Raw genomic sequence first — 12,801 nt, 5'->3', positions numbered from 1 at the left:
AACACTTTATGTGCTGTCATCTGTTGGTATGGAAAGCCATCTTTTTTAAATTTCAAACCACCATAATTTTACAGAGCAGTTTAAATAGTATGGGTGACAATAGTGAATTTTTAGAACAAAAAAAATGTGGTCACCTATAGCAGGCCAAGCTGTTGTTTTAAATTTCAAACCACCATAATTTTACACAAAACATGTTATACTGTATGGATCACAATATAGTACATTTTTTCACCAAAAAACATGGTCAGCTATATATTTAGCAATGGACTGCAAAACACTAAGTCCTGCCTAGACGTTGTATTCACGACTGTCCCTGCTCCAGCAGCTGTCCCTAGCCTAAATGCAGAATGTATCGCATAGAAACAGCAAAGCACAAGATTAGCCCTAAGAAGTGCAGTTAGGCCACTTTCACATGTTTAGTAGTTAGGCAGTATTTTACCTTTTTTGTAAGCCAAAACCAGGAGTGGAACAATCAGAGGTAAAGTATAATTGAAGCACATCACCACTTCTGCACCTCTCACCCACTCCTGATTTTGACTTACAAATGCTAATGTAAAATACTGACCAAATACTGAATGCGTATCACCACTAGAGGACTCTGATTCCTAAAACTGTGCACACAGGCCTGGACAACTACTCTCTTCCTCCAATCAGAACTGTCCCTGAGCTATGGAAAGGCACCAGTGAAGTAATGCGGAAGGTCAATCACAGTTATGCCACTACCAAGATGGCTACGGCATTACAGTGACTAGCAGACAATCCTCGAATGTTTATTTGTTGTGTAACAGTCACCAAACATGTGGGGCGGGGATTTGAGCATTCAATCCAACCACCAGGCAATGCTCGACGAGTGCCCAGCACCCAGATACTCGAGTGTTATTCAAGTATCACCGAGCACGGTCGCTCATCACTGATAACAAACAGAATCACTAATAACAAACAGAATGGAGGAAAATCTACACTTGCTTGGATTTGAACCTTGGAAGGGGAGATAAGGGTGTAGATGGTCCATAAGATATCTAAACATAGAACATAGATGAACAGGGTAGATATGTTGACTTTAAGATCACATTAGTGACACTGGGGCTGAAACATATACTGTTCATCACATAGGAGACACTAGGGCTGCAGCACATAAATCACATAGGAGATGCTGGGACTGCTGTATATACATCACACGAGAAATGATGGGGCTGGACCATACACATCACAAGAGATGCTGGGGCAGGAGGATATAAATCCCAAGGAGATGCTGGGGCTGGAGCATATTCTTCAAAGGAGACATTGGGCTGGGGATGGAGCATATACTTCAAATGAAACATTGGGGTTGGGAATGGAGCATATACTTCAAAGGAGACATTGGGGCTGTGGCTGGAGCATATCACAGGAGACAATGAGGCAGGAGGTTGGAGTTTATCACAGGAGACATTGGAGCTGGATGCTGGAGAGCATTACAGGAGAGATTGAGTCTGGAACACATCACAGGAAACATTGGGGCTGGAGCACATCACAGTAGACACTGGAGCTGGAGGCTAGAGCACATCACAGAAGACGGCATCATGCTCTAACTCTGCCCTCGAAGTACCGTACATTCTGGCAGTGGCCAGCATCAATAGGTAATTCTTCAATGCACGCAGTGATCAGTAGTAAATGTTATGTGTGCATTCTCTCAGTGCAAGAGGTGTTTAAAGGGCCAGCTAGCAAAATGCGGCTACTGGGCAGAGCACTGCTTTTCCCGGAAATCTTCCCTGGGGCCACAGAAAAGGTCATCTTGGGCCGAAGGTTCCGCACCCTTGCCTAAGTATAAGACTAAGGCTTGGTTCACATTGCGTTCAGGGGCAACGTTAAACGGAGTACATTACACCGTGGCATAACGCGGTGTAATGTACTCCGTTAACGCCGCCATTGAATGCAATGTCGGACCCATTGCCTAGCACACGCCCAGAATGGGCGTGCGCTAGTGATGCACCGTCATTGAGTGACGGACCTGAGACGGGGGCAGCAGCGTTTCCGGGTCCGTCACTGCTAGCGCAGATGGAGCTAGCAGAAGCTCCATCTGCGCTAGCGTGATGTAGCGCAGGCAATTGCTCTAGCAGCAGCCCGTTAGCTTATGTGCTGAACGGGCTGCTGCTAACGCAATGTGACCCTAGCCTACGGCTAGTTTCACATTTGCGTTAGAATCCGCAGTGTTTAAACCACAACCGCAAATGAAGGAAAAACCGCTTTGAAACGTGTACAAATGCAGCGTTTTTTAGACGCATACGTTAACGCATGCGTTTAAAAAAACACGGCATTTTCAAACTTTTCCATGCGTTTGCGTTTTTTGTACGCATGGTGAAAAATTTAACAGAAACAAAATCTAGATAAACAGACACCGCCAATGGGACTACAGTGGGCATGTATTATGGGATATCTATATTTAGACCCTTGGACTGCTGAAATCTTCACAGTTTGCTACTGTATCCTGTGTCATGATGGATCTTCGTATGGAGAGCTTTTATTTCAACCTGGATTTAAGCATCAAGCTGTTTCTTGCCTGTGCCTTTGCTTAGGAGCAACAAAGAAATAGAGAACGACAGAGAAGGACACGCCGTAGGCGTTTTTGGAGACACCCCATTATTGAACTCCGGGAGAGCCGTGGAGCCTACCACATGCTATATGGCGAGCTTAATGCTAACCCGGACAAATTCCCCGAATATACCAGGATGTCTCAAGACTCTTTCCGAGAATTGCTTGATTGTGTCCAAGGAGCTATCCGGACACAGGACACCCAGCTCCGTAGAGTGATTCCAGCAGAGGAACGTCTCCTGGTTACATTAAGGTACGTAATAATTCTAAGCAAATGCCAGTCATAATTATTATTGGTCTGCCATGTATTTGTATTTTCCATCTTTTTACTAGCACTTGCTGTTCACTGTGATTTTTTTTTTTTTGCAACAGAGTGTTTTTGGTTTTACTGTGCTTTTTTGTGTTTTCAAGTATCTATTGGATGCAGACTGAAGAGACGATGGAGGTATAATACAAAGCAGATCTACACTCATCAAGTCAGGTGTCAAATAATGAATTCATGATGCACAAATAACAGCCTCATGAATTCACTATTTCTGACACATGTCCAGGTGAGTATAGATATACCTTGTATGACCTCCATCGTCTCTTCAGTTTGTGTGAAATATATTACGTACACTGAAGAAAATGGAGGTTATACACGGCAGTTCAAGATGCAGAGTTTTGTACATCATGAACTCACTATTTATGACATAGGACCTGTTGAGTATAGTTCGGCTTTGTATTACCGCCATTTTCTCTTCAGTCTGCGACACAGATTAATCAGACTGAAGACATTATGGAGAAAATACATGGAGAAAATACAAGCTATATATTTTTTTGCTCTATACCAAACACACAAAGCTGCAGTGTTGTACTTAATAACTACTGGAACTACTGGACCTATGAGTTGGCCAAAAAATGTAGTGTGCGGCGCAGTGTTTTATTAGGTGCACGGTGTGTGTTGCCGGTGGCGAAATACACAAATAACCAAACATTATTGGGGGCAAAAAACATTAGTATTTATTTTTTAACAAACAAACAAACAAAAAATTAACTGTGCCTGCTTGGGGTAGAGTGACGGAACTGGGGTGTGTGTAGCTGTGAGGCCTGGCTAAGTGTGGATGAAGCAGGGGTGGCAGGACTAGGGGCAATTAAAGTAGTGGGGTCTGGGAGTTCGCGGATGGGGCTTGACACATGAGAGGCCTGAGACACACTGGAAGGGTGAGACAAACCTGACATTAGAGACACATTGGGAGGTGATGGGGCAGGAATACAGATAGTACACTGTTTTTTATTTATTTTTTCCTTTTTGGGATCTACATGGTCTGGGCTCATTTATTGCGGCCTGGTCATGGTGGGCAACCTGTCAGGGTCCGGCTGCTGCATTGTGCTCATAGAGCGTACAACCATGCCAGAGTCCATTATGCTCGTAGAGCGTACAGCCATGCCAGAGTCCATTGTGCTCGTGGAGCGGAAGGCCATGCCAGAGTCCATTGTGCTCGTAGAGTGTACAGCCATGCCAGAGCTCATTGTGCTCATAGAGCGGTAGGCAATGCCAGAGTCCCTTGTGCTCGTAGAGTGTACAGCCATGCCAGAGTTCATTGTGCTCGTAGAGCGGAAGGCCATGCCAGGGTCCTGCTGCATCGTGGTGGTGGTAGTGGAGCGGAAGGCCATGCCAGGGTCCTGCTGCATGGTGGTGGTGGAGCGGAAGGCCATGCCAGGGTCCTGCTGCATGGTGGTGGGGAAGGCCATGCCTGGGTCCTGCTGCATCGTGGTGGTGGTGGAGCGGAAGGCCATGCCAGGGCCCTGCTGCTGCATGGTGGTGGCAGTGGAGGAGGTTCAAGCTGGAGCAGCAATTTTCATAGTGGTGGTGGTTGTCTGTCCAACAGCACTCGGCATGGTGGTGGTGCGGTAGTGGTGTCCGGCAGTGCTTGAAATGGAGGTGGCCGTACAGTGGTATGCAGCACAGCTTGGCATCGATGTTAAGCGTAACAGTGTTGGCACAGGTGGATATGCCGCCACTGTCTGCTGAAAATACTTACTCTGATGCATAGCCTGCATGTAAGCAGAATTGCAGGCCTGAATGACACTAAGCTGGAGATCAGGAGTTTGGTGTTCCGACATGCCCTGTTCAATTTGATTGAAAAAATTATGTGCTGGCCTATGGAGGTCTGCTTTCACTTGGTCAAGGCTTTTGGTGACCTCCTAGATACGTGTATTCATATGGCTAATGGCAGTATCCAGTCGGTCACCCATCGTCTTAAGTCCATCATGAAAGACCGAGCTCAAGTGCTAAAACTCGGGCATGAGTGACCTGTCCAAGGCCCTCTGCCGCTGCTGAGAAGAGCCCTCAAAAAAGAGGCAGAGGACTGGGACAGGGGGACACCTGATGGACCAGCTTCCTGGTCTCCAGTTAGTGTGGCAGGCCCACTTGCTGCAGCGCTGCTGGATGGCTGGGACAGGTCCGTGGCTGTCTGATGAAAGACCAGAACCAGGGTCAAGAGTGCTGCTCCATGTGCTGTGAAAAAAAGAAGAAAAAAAAATTAATACCAATACAAACTGTGGAATAGAAACATACAGATTATACAACACAACCTAATACACCAAAAGAATACTTACGTTCTCTGGTCAAGGACCGGTTTAAAAAATGCCAGAATGCGGTGGTATTTATATTTTCGGATCCTTGCTCCAAAACCACTAGGAAGCCGGCTCTCTTGATGAAGGTCCTTGTTGAAGCGATCCTTCATCGAACGTCAACGTGTTTTGACTTTGAGCACTGTTGAAAAATCAAAAAAGAATGGTTAGACAATGGACTTTTGACCGTGATCACACAACAACTGTGTGTGATGAGAGAAACTCTAGAGAGTATCTCTCATCACACACAGTTGTGTGATCCCGGCCAAGGTCACTGCTGCAGCACACCACATTGCAATATTTACAAAATGCATTTCGGACCCGAGTTGGGGCGCTGTCCCAGCCATGCCACATCGCTTTGGCCAACCTCATTCCTTAGCCGCCGGATCGTCACGTTGTCCGAGTGCTGCGGAAGCCGGGTGTCCCACAACGAGACTCGCTCATGGACCAGGGAGATTTAGAGGTCATTTTCAATGAGGTCCTCATCCCGTTCTGGAACCTAAAAAATAAAAAAAGACATTAATGTTGGAGAGATTAACATAAGGAAAAGAAAGAAAACAGAGACAGAAAACTGGCATGAATATTGAAAGTCAAGAAAAAAAAGGAGTCAAGAAGAAAAAGATAAAGAAAGAGGAAAGTAAAGAAATTAACATTCAAGAATAGTAAAGTGAGGATACAATAAACAGTCAGCCAGGTATACTTACACACTGCCGCCTTGCCACCCGACCGTGAACCTGCTGCTCCTGCTCAGCCTCTGCCACAGTGGAAGAAGTGCTCTAAAAAAGGGAAAAAAAATTGTCACATGTGTAGATGTGACAGTGAATACTTACCAATCTGAGGAGGTGAGTATTCACTTCACTGACATGTTCGGCTTATGCAGGCCCAGGACGTTGCTCCTCAGAAGAAGAAGATGACATTCTGATGCATGCAGAAAGAAAAAAATGGCAGAAATTAGGACATATAGAGACAGAAAATAGAAAATAAAGGCATTGGCTTTGATATACTCACATTGTTCAGAGTCTTGTTTCCTCCAAGGTGCTTTCCTCTGTCTGGTCTGCTTCCCAGTCTGCTGTATAGTGACCTGCAAATGCCTACTCCCTCCTTTTATCAGTTTGTATGTGGGGGGTGGCTAATCAGTGTCTAGACATGTTTTCCTGTGATGCAACGCATGCGTTCACAAACGCAAGCAAACGCATGTGCTTGCGAACGCATGCGTTCACATAGACCGTAATGCATTTTTTTGCCGCATTCCTTCCGCTAACAACCGCATACGTTTCTAGGCGGCAAATGGACACCTCTAAAATGACTACATTACAGATGACGAAACGACTAATGCATCGTCAAACGCGGCAAAATGCAATCCATCGCAGACACATGCGTCCCTAATGTTAAATATAGGAATACACGACGCATGCGGATAATTGCGGAAGAAACACTGCGTACACAACCGCAAATGTGAAACCAGCCTTAGTGCAGGGAACATAGATTAGAAGCAACACTCCAGCAGTAAAATTTTAAAAAAACGCTTGAGTGATGTTTTAAAGGGAAACTGACAGTGAGTTTTTGCTATTTAACCTGAGGACAGCATGAGGTAAGGGTTAAAACACAAAATTCAACCATAAGTCACATGTCCAGTTGTGTGCTGTTGTTTACTTAGACTGAAGGTTTAATTACATGGTGATTATCATTGCTATGACTTGCTGGCGAGCACTGCCAAGTCTATCTCCGCCCACTGCAGCAATAAGCAGCTCACTGTCTATAGGCTATAAACATACAGAGCCTGGTGTGGGCAGGGTCAGCTTTTCAGCTCTGCTGCATTGCTAAATCTAAAATCCCTGAAGGTGTCAGAACCAGGGATGTCAAACTGAAATACACAGAGGGTCAAAATTAAAAGCTTGAACAAAGTTGTGGGCAAAGCTTGATATTTGTTAAAAAAAATGTGTACGATTAAGAAAATTTGCCCTTTTCATCAAATATAACAATAAACTTTTAAATGGAGTAAACTTAAAGGGGTTGTCCCTCAAACAAAGTAAATTTGAATTAATAGATCTTAGAATAAAATATTGGAATAAAATAATATGTTATGTAAGAGCCGTAAAAAAGCATATGGCCCAATGGCCTACTTTAAATATGTAATAACAAAGGATAAAAACCTTGCATAATACAAATAAGTACGATGTTAAGAAAAGTGCCATACTGTACACTTTGAACAATAAAGTATGATGTTAAGAAAAGTGCCATACTGTACCCTTTGAACCCTCAATCCCTCTGACAAAGAATGGTGACCCCACCGCAGTATGATTCTCCAACTGTAATCCACACACAGCCCTCCATACAGTATAATGGCCACAAAAAGTGCTCCATACAGTATAATGGCCCCACATAGTGCTCAATACAGTATAATGGGCCCTATATAGTGCTCCATACAGTATAATGGCCTCACATAGTGCTCCATATAGTATAATGGCCTCACATAGTGCTCAATACAGTATAAAGGGCCCCACATAGTGTTCCATATACTGTAATGGACCCACATAGTGCCCCATATAGTATAATACACCTCACATAGTGACCCATTCAGTAAAATGGGCCCGCATAGTGCTCCATACAGTATTATGTGATCACATAGTGATCCATAGAGGATAATAAGACCACATAGTGCTCCATACTGTATAATGGGCCCAATATTTAAAAAAAATACTCACCTCTGCCCCTTCCCCTGCTGCTCCGGTCTCTTCATGGTGTCTTCAGATCATCTGCAGAACTCAGTACAGCGGGCGCCATGACATCATTGTGCCCACTGCACTGGGATGCCAGATGTAGAATGATTGGAGAGGGAGCATCAGCTGATTCTCCCTCCTCCATCTTTGCTTTCAACTGTATTGGTATCTAGGGTGCCGATACTGTTAAAAGTACGATTCCGGGTGAACTTGCCCGGTGTTGCGGGCCAAATAAACTCATTCTGTGGGCCAGATTTGCCAGCGGGCCAGAGTTTGATATATGTGCAGTAAACTAAGTGATACATTGTTGGAATCAGGGAATCAATGCTTTCATTAAGCTGCACTCAGATGAAGTAGCAAAAAGTTGCTGACGGATTCCTTTAAATATTGTCAAAAGTATCTTTTTTAATAGTACAGTTCTTATAATACACTAATACCACAAATACTTCCTATCTTCTACTATGTTGTCTGCGAGAAGACTGTATGGAATTTGATTTCTTCATTTCTGCCTTCTAGAAAAGTATGTGGTAAGCAAAGTGATATTTGATTTGATCATGTAAAATTACATGTAAAATGCAAACGCAATGCATCTTGATTATTCAGGCTTTATATCACCATTGTAATACACTTTGCTACTTGATAAAAGATGTGTAACTGGCATGTGCTTAAGATAAGTTCTCTTTGTGCCCTACTATTCTTGTGAATAATGTATCCAGACTGAAACGTCACTGTGTTACCATAGGAACATTTCTTGCCTAGATAATTGGTTGCTATTGTAATCATTTTGGCAGACAATAATGTGTAATCTGCAGTCATTCTGATAGTATGGATGTAACGTATGCAAGAGTCAGAGTACCTGCAGTCATCCACACAGAACAAATAACACATGGTGCCCAATTACGTCAGAAGCAGATACTGCTGTTTTCATGGATTCCCAGATGTTAGTTCTAGGCTCTGCTCACCTTATATTTGAGCCTTCTCGATCTTTTGGCTAAGATCAAGTCTTCAAGTCTCAAGATCAAGACCTTTTGTGTCTGTGGCTAGGGCTAGGACCACCGATATAGATTGTTACCATATTGCACACTGGGTGGTGGCTTTGGGGTGGTGGCTTTGGGGTGGCTCACATAGTCATACGATCAGGTTACCCTGACCACCAGGATCGATGACATGAGGTTGGGTTAAGTTTGAAAGCCCGAGCTACACAAGTGTGGCTCAAGAAGTGAATCTGGGGTGCCTGGACTCACTGGGTGTGGGACTGCAACTAAATTTCATGGCACATATGCATAGCATTTCTCTTTCACAGTTTTTTTCAGCACACACCAATCTTTCAGCCTTTTTGGATAGTTTGGGGAGTGTGTAAAGTGACCGAGGGCGGTAGCCGTGGGCGAGTCACTGCTCGGGTCCTGGTTGGGTGTTGGTGGTGTGAGGGCATTGCACCCGTGCATGCCGCCTTAAGCTGATGGTGTTGGCTGGCCAGGACCAAGAATTCCACAGATTAATAAAGGAGACTTCCGTTCAAACATGGAGACTTTACTGAACTTGATAATTGTTATGGGGATAGCGGGTACATAGTCTTAAACACATTTCCTTCACAGTAAGAAGCCTTTTCACTCCTACTGCATCGTTCCTCTGTAGGCTACTTCAGGGTTCTGCAGCTTATCCAACTCTATATAACCACTACCCAACTACTGACTGTCTGTCCGCAGTCTCAAGCATCATGTCCGCTCTCTATCTGAAACTCAACCTCTCCAAAACTGAACTTCTTCTGCTCCCACCATCTACTAACCTCCCTAAATCTGACATTTCCCTCTCTGTGGGTGGCACCATAATAACACCCCGGCAGCAGGCGCGCTGTCTGGGTGTTATGTTTGACTCTAATCTCTCCTTCACATCCCATATACAATCTCTTGCCCGCTCGTGCCGCTTACACCTAAAGAACATCTCTAGAATCCGCCCTTTTCTCACCATGGAGACAGCTAAAACCCTCACTGTCGCCCTGATCCACTCCCGCCTGGACTACTGTAACGCTCTATTAATTGGCCTCCCCCTCAATCGACTTTGCCCTCTCCAGTCCATCCTTAATGCAGCAGCCAGGGTCGTCCATCTGGCTAATCGTTACTCGGACGCGTCCGCTCTTCGCCAGTCATTACACTGGCTACCCATTCATTACAGGATACAATTCAAAGTACTTGTTCTCACCCACAAAGCTCTCCACAGTGCGGCACCCCCTTATATCTCCTCCCTCATTTCTGTCTATCAGCCTAACAGACCACTGCGCTCTGCAAATGACTTTCGATTAACCTCTGCACTAATCCGTACCTCCCACTCCCGACTCCAAGACTTCTCCCGTGCTGCGCCAATCCTCTGGAATGCTCTACCCCAAGATATTAGGACCATCCATAATTTGCATAGTTTTAGGCGCTCGCTCAAAACACATTTGTTCAGAGCGGCCTATCACGTTCACTAATCAAAGTTATGTTATGTTTGTGTGTGTGTGTAGCCCATTCACTATCCCCATCTATTCCCCAACCCCTGAAGATGGCTGGACCATGATTGTAAATACATTATTATAATAATAATAATAATAATAATTTTTATTTATATAGCGCCAACATATTCCGCAGCGCTTTACAAATTATCATTGTAAATACACACCTGTACTTTATATCTCCCCCACCTCATTGTAGATTGTAAGTTCTCACGAGCAGGGTCGTCTTATTTTGCTTCAATTATTGTATTGTTAACGTTGTTACTTATGACTTTTGTGTTTGAAACTGTTAAACTGTAAAGCGCTGCGGAATATGTTGGCGCTATATAAATAAAGATTATTATTATTATTATTCAGCAAATTTCTTTCTACTCGCTTAAGGTACCTTCACACATAACGATATCGTTAACGATATCGTTGCTTTTTGTGACGTAGCAACGATATCTGTTGTGAATTCTGTTGTCGGGCTCCCTCCTGTGGTCATGAATGGTACTTCGGCTGGTTCTGTCCATGGACTTTCTCTGGTGGCTGTGGGTGTTTCTGAGTTTCCTTCCACAGGTGACGAGGTTAATTCGTTAGCTGGCTGCTCTATTTAACTCCACTTAGATCTTTGCTCCATGCCACCTGTCAGTGTTCCAGTATTGGTCTAGTTCACTCCTGGATCGTTCTTGTGACCTGTCTTCCCAGCAGAAGCTAAGTGACTGCTTGTTTTTCTCTGGTTTGCTATTTTTCTGTCCAGCTTGCTATTTTGATTGTTGTCTTGCTTGCTGGAAGCTCTGGGACGCAGAGGGAGCGCCTCCGCACCGTGAGTCGGTGCGGAGGGTCTTTTTGCGCCCTCTGCGTGGTCTTTTTGTAGGTTTTTGTGCTGACCGCAAAGCTACCTTTCCTATCCTCTGTCTGTTCAGTAAGTCGGGCCTCACTTTGCTAAATCTATTTCATCTCTGTGTTTGTAATTTTCATCTTTACTCACAGTCATTATATGTGGGGGGCTGCCTTTTCCTTTGGGGAATTTCTCTGAGGCAAGGTAGGCTTTATTTTTCTATCTTTAGGGCTAGCTAGTTCCTTAGGCTGTGCCGAGTTGCATAGGGAGCGTTAGGAGCAATCCACGGCTATTTCTAGTGTGGTTGATAGGATTAGGGATTGCGGTCAGCAGAGTTCCCACGTCCCAGAGCTCGTCCTATATTATCAGTAACTATCAGGTCATTCCGTGTGCTCTTAACCACCAGGTCCATTATTGTCCTGACCACCAGGTCATAACAGATATCGTTAAGGAAATCGTTCTGTGTGACAGCAACCAACGATCAGGCCCCTGCTGGGAGATCGTTGGTCGCTGAGGAAAGTCCAGAACTTTATTTCGTCTCTGGTCTCCCTGCAGACATCGCTGGATCGGCGTGTGTGACACCGATCCAGCGATGTCTTCACTGGTAACCAGGGTAAACATCGGGTTACTAAGCGCAGGGCCGCGCTTAGTAACCCGATGTTTACCCTGGTTACCAGCGTAAAAGTAAAAAAAACAAACACTACATACTTACCTACCGCTGTCTGTCTCCGGCGCTCTGCTTCTCTGCACTCCTCCTGCATTGGCTACTCTCTGACAAGTCTCGTCAGTATCTCTCTTTAGGATCTCGCTATTACTCCCTCTAGTTTCTTCTAGCTGTGGATAACCCCTTGGCAGCACGTCACACTTGTTACTCTCCAAACTCTAACTCCTATCTGACTAACTATCAGGCAGTAGTCTGCTTTCCATGGGAGTAGCACCACAAACTGTGGGCTTGTCCAAACTCATAACTCTCACTTACCCTGGTGTCTGTTGCTAGGCAGAATTTCCATACAAAACACTATTTTACAGTCAACTATCTACATAATATACTATACTATAATGTCACTATCCATGTCTTATCCTACACTATCCACATTATATGTTACACTTATGCATTACATTTATATTACTCATGCACTCTACATTATTATATCACAATACAATGCACAAGTAAACATAATACACTTGAAAAAATATACCAAAGACGCATAACACTATACACACAATGCAACTGATGCCTTCAAGGGAAGGAACGTGGCAGTTCAATCCACACCCCTTACAAAAGTTTGCATTTTCCAGAGGAAATTTCACTCAGTATTACACTATAAAAACCTTCACTATTTATTTTAATTCATTGTATAAAGGAAGAACTTACCATGATTTAACATGTTGAGATCAGCACTAGGTGTTGTAAGTACACTGCTCAAAAAATAAAGGGAACACTTAAACAACAGAATATTACTCCAAGTGAATCAAACTTCTGTGAAATCAAACTGTCCACTTAGGAAGCAATACTGTTTGACAATTAATTTCACATGCTGTTGTGCAAATAGAATAGACAACAGATGGAAATTATTGGCAATTATCAA

The 12,801-nt window shown here is 44.2% G+C and overlaps 1 protein-coding gene across 3 annotated transcripts in view; it reads left to right on the top strand.

Moving 5' to 3' along the window:
- ACYP2 (acylphosphatase 2) overlaps positions 1–12,801 on the top strand; it is a 172,938-nt gene that overhangs the window by 28,299 nt on the left and 131,838 nt on the right. For 2 of the 3 annotated variants that reach the window (XM_069768878.1, XM_069768876.1), the window contains one exon: positions 2,553–2,821. The exons of the other annotated variant lie outside the window; for it this stretch is intronic. In XM_069768878.1, coding sequence (XP_069624979.1) covers positions 2,553–2,787 — 235 coding nt within the window. In that variant the 3' untranslated portion in view covers positions 2,788–2,821. The remainder of the gene's footprint in view (positions 1–2,552; positions 2,822–12,801) is intronic. 3 annotated transcript variants of the gene reach the window in all.

Source organism: Ranitomeya imitator, chromosome 5 (assembly GCF_032444005.1).
Source record: "Ranitomeya imitator isolate aRanImi1 chromosome 5, aRanImi1.pri, whole genome shotgun sequence".
NCBI classification, from domain to species: domain Eukaryota; kingdom Metazoa; phylum Chordata; class Amphibia; order Anura; family Dendrobatidae; genus Ranitomeya; species Ranitomeya imitator.
This window is presented reverse-complemented; position numbering and strand designations above follow the sequence as displayed.